This window comes from Carex rostrata, chromosome 13, assembly GCF_964058835.1.
Source record: "Carex rostrata chromosome 13, lpCarRost1.2, whole genome shotgun sequence".
NCBI lineage: Eukaryota > Viridiplantae > Streptophyta > Magnoliopsida > Poales > Cyperaceae > Carex > Carex rostrata.
Window position 1 is genome coordinate 5,612,518 of NC_135930.1, and position 4,004 is coordinate 5,616,521.

General features: G+C 33.4%; 1 protein-coding gene across 1 annotated transcript; it reads right to left on the reverse strand.

Moving 5' to 3' along the window:
• Positions 1 to 877: 877 nt before the first annotated feature.
• On the reverse strand, positions 878 to 1,583 carry LOC144563815 (uncharacterized). Its single transcript, XM_078313286.1, has 2 exons — positions 1,090 to 1,583; positions 878 to 1,005 (listed from the first exon to the last, which is right to left on the reverse strand). Exons 1-2 carry the CDS (start codon positions 1,415 to 1,417, stop codon positions 914 to 916), a joined length of 420 nt encoding a protein of 139 aa, XP_078169412.1. The 5' UTR covers positions 1,418 to 1,583; the 3' UTR covers positions 878 to 913.
• Positions 1,584 to 4,004: the final 2,421 nt, after the last annotated feature.

Consider the following 4,004-nt stretch of genomic DNA (forward strand, 5'->3'; position numbering starts at 1 on the left):
GATTGTACGAAAATGATCATGGGAAATCAAAATTTTCTTTTGAAAATGTATAATAGTAAATATAATTATTCTTATTGATAATTCTTAATATAATTAAATAAAAGGGATCAAACAATAACATAACAATAATATTATATTTCATAATTAGAAATTTGTTCATAATCTGTTATCCAATCACTGAAAAAAATTGACTAAAAATTAAATTAGCAAAATAATTATTATAGTGATTAACAACAAAAATGAATATAGATTTGAATCTACTAGGTGTCCACTTGGGGGGGAATTTTGAAAATTTTTGAAATATTAAACGGGTACGGGTACACGGTCACGGGCACGAGCACAGGTACACGGGTTCACGGGCACGGGCTCACGGGCATGGGTTAACGGGCACTACGGTCCGGATAAGCACAGGTTTTTTTTTTCCAAAAAACAGAGTCCGGCCCGTTTAATACCCATGCCCATGTACCCGTGCATACCCGTGGCACGGGCGGACCAGTCCGAGTTGAGACCGTGGGGGGGTTTTACCAATCACTAAGCAAAACACAGCACAACATAAACCCTAACAACATATAGTCTGATTACAAACATATCTCAGAATATCAAAATGCCAAAAACACTAAGTTATAACCCTCCTCTATATATATATATATATATATATATATATATATATATATATATATTTTTTTTTTTTTTTTTTTTTTTTCCGTTCATCAAACATTTTGAGATATATCATGGTCCACATTCAACAACCATTGACAGGTCATCACATGGCACTCAAAAATTGCATAAAGCTGGTAATAATACAAACAAGTTATGAAACTACAAAAGAAACTAACGTTAATGCTTCATTTAAAAGTTAAAACGCCACACTAATTAGAACTTCAAAATCCATTGACTAGTAAATGTAAACACCTCAGGCAACAGGATCATCTACAATCAAATCGGTGTCTACCTGTGTAATCACAAACCCATCAGCTGGTGCCTCAATCGCCTCTGCTTTCTCCACTACAGTTTATTTCAAAAAGTAAATTGATTTAGACCCATAAAAAAGAGAGTAAAATAATAGAAGCAACAAAGAACGGTAGATACCAGTAGGCGAAGATTGGTTTGTTTTGGTAGGATGCATAAAGAGCTCCTTGTATCGTTTTGCATTCATTAGAACTCTCGGTCTCTTTGCCAACGATCCCTCTTCCTTTTCATTCAAAGGTGAACTCGAACTTAAATCCCTCTTGTGTGAAGGTTTGTTTATTTTGGTACGAGTCACAAAGAGCTCCCTGTATCGTTTTGCATTCATTAGAACTCTGGGTCTCTTTGCCGACAATCCTTCTTCATTTTCATTCAAAGGTGAACTCGAACTTAAATCCCTCTTGTCCGTTTTCGAATTTTCTTCTTCTTCTAGCGCCTTCTCGTTTCCCATAATTCCAACCAGAATCAGATGAAACCTCTCATATATGAAGATATATTGCAAAATAAAAGGAGAGAGAGTGACAATGTAATTTACAGTAACCTTCAGAGTTCAAACTATATATAGGGTGTGTCGGCTAGAGTTTTGGAGAGATGCAGTATGAGCGAGAGGAGGCACTTTCAAAATTCAAATACTACCAACTGCAACTGTTTCCTCACAGTGCGTCAGTGCCAAGTGCCAACTGCATTTGGAGAAAGCGCTGCCCTTTTTAGTCTTAAGAGTTAAGAAAGTAAAAGAGATGGAATCCCACTAAATGCCCCTCTGATTTTCTTCCTGAAGAAGGAATCCATTATTCAAACCGCGTCTCTCTCCTCTCTGCACGCTATCGACGCGCGCCTGTCCCATCTCATTAATGTAGTAGTGATGACTGTCTCAACAAATGCAAAATTAGACTAAAAATAAAAATTCATTACAAAAAAAAAAAAAAATTATTAGTGCAAACAACTAGGGGTGGCAACGAATCGAACCAAACCGAACATATCCTAGGTTTGAATTTGATTTGAATTAATTTCGAACCAAATCTGGTTTGATTCGTTTTGAATCGAACTCATTTCGAATCTAATTAATTGTGAACTACACATTTTTCGAATCGAACCCGAATCGAATCACGAACTAAATTATTTTTTAGCAGCCTTAGTTATACCGGTAGTTTATACATTAATTTTTTGCGGAACAAAATTCACATGGCTTCCTTTTACCGGTATGAACTATGAAATGAGTGTTTTTAAGTTGAAAAATTGTTCATGAAAAAATACATCAGAGACGGCTTTCCTGGTATGAACTATGAGAGACGACCGAAGAGAGACGAGAGACAGTCATTTAGGCCGGAGAGAGGAGTGACAGCCGGAGAGACAGCCAGTCGCTAGAGGTGCTACTTTTACCCGATTACCTGGATCCAATCCGGAACCGAACCAGAACCGACCCGGATCCGATTAATTTGGATAGGGTATGGTTTAAAAAATATAACCGATTAAATTATGGGTATGGATACAAAATTAATAATTTAATACCCGATCCGGATCTGAACCGGAACCGATACTGTAATGGGTAGGATATGGGTATCATTTAATTATCCGATCCATAACCGAACCCGACCCAATACCCGTATAAATACCCGATAAAATATATATTAATAACTCTGCATCAAGTTTTTGTGTTAGATAATATATTTCAGCTGAGCTATAGTTTGATAAAACTTAATCAAATTTATGCTACTGTTTTACACTACCCTTTAATTACAGCCTTAACTAGCCCTTTAATTACGCCCTTTAATTTTTGTGCTATATTATACACATGTGACACATGACACGTGAATGTCAAATTTATTCTTCCATAACCAACTTATTTTATACCTTTTTTCTTCTATTACATTCAATTGGGATAATGTACTTGCAAATGTTGAATCAATATGATAGTATTTTTTAATGTACTTGCATGATGTATTTTATTATTTATGAACATGATCAATAGTATAATTTGTTAGTTTTGTGTTCTAAAAGTTATCTTATGTTGATTACTTTTATATGTTATGTTTATGAATTGGATGTTATATGCATTTTGTTCCATGAAATTTATGTTTATCTTTAGAAGTGTTCAAGAAGATGCTCTTGGTCTTGAACCATAGAACTCTATATGATGACAAACATAAATCTCTAAAATGTTCACAAACTTGGTTATTAGCATGGAACACTAATATACCATGATAAGTTTGTCATGTTGATTAAAGTACATTGTAGTTCTATAAATGTTGATAAAGGCTTATCGTTTAATAACATGAGTATATGAAAGGTTTCATATATTGAACAGACCTAACGAATGAAAATATTATATGGGTTATGTTAGTGTCATTAATATTTTCATTGTGTATTGGAATTCTAAGATATGAGATTTATTTCTTTTTCACATGAGAAGTATATAATGTAATTAGTATTAAAAGCTGCTTATCATAAGTGGTGACAAAAATATTAGTTCCTTGTATATAACTTGTGCAGGAGAAAGTTATATGTCAAAAGTATCATTGTCCCTCATTTATAATGAGTGATGATATTTTATGGGCCCCTTGGTAAAGTAGAATTATAATGCATGCGATATAACTGAAGTGCAGTTATATATTTATAATTTACTTAAGAGACCAAGAAACGAATATAATACAAAGATGACACAGTCCGACTTTGTATATTATTCATAATATCATGTGGCAAGGAATGAACACAAGTAATGTTATTCGTAATGTTACTTTAAAGGATCATGTATTGTAAAAAAAGGATACTTTACATCTATGTTATTTGGATAACTATAATGTATAGCTAGAATACCGCTTATAGTTTATGGTAATAAAATGTTTTATGCCATTACCAACATAACACAGATCCTCCATATAGGTCACACCAACTGAACGAGAAACAAGAAGGATATTTTATTTATATGATGTATATTGTTTCATATGACATGAAATAATATACATGTGATAAATAAATATCATGACTGCTTAGAACGAAGATAAATTTATGAGAAATGTGCATATATATTATTTGGTATA

Coding starts and splice junctions, on each gene's coding strand:
- LOC144563815 (XM_078313286.1), bottom strand. CDS start 1,417: ATGGGAAACGAGAAGGCGCTAGAAGAAGAAGAAAATTCGAAAACGGAC. Junction 1,006..1,089: donor AAACCAATCTTCGCCTACTG/GTATCTACCGTT, acceptor AATAAACTGTAG/TGGAGAAAGCAGAGGCGATT.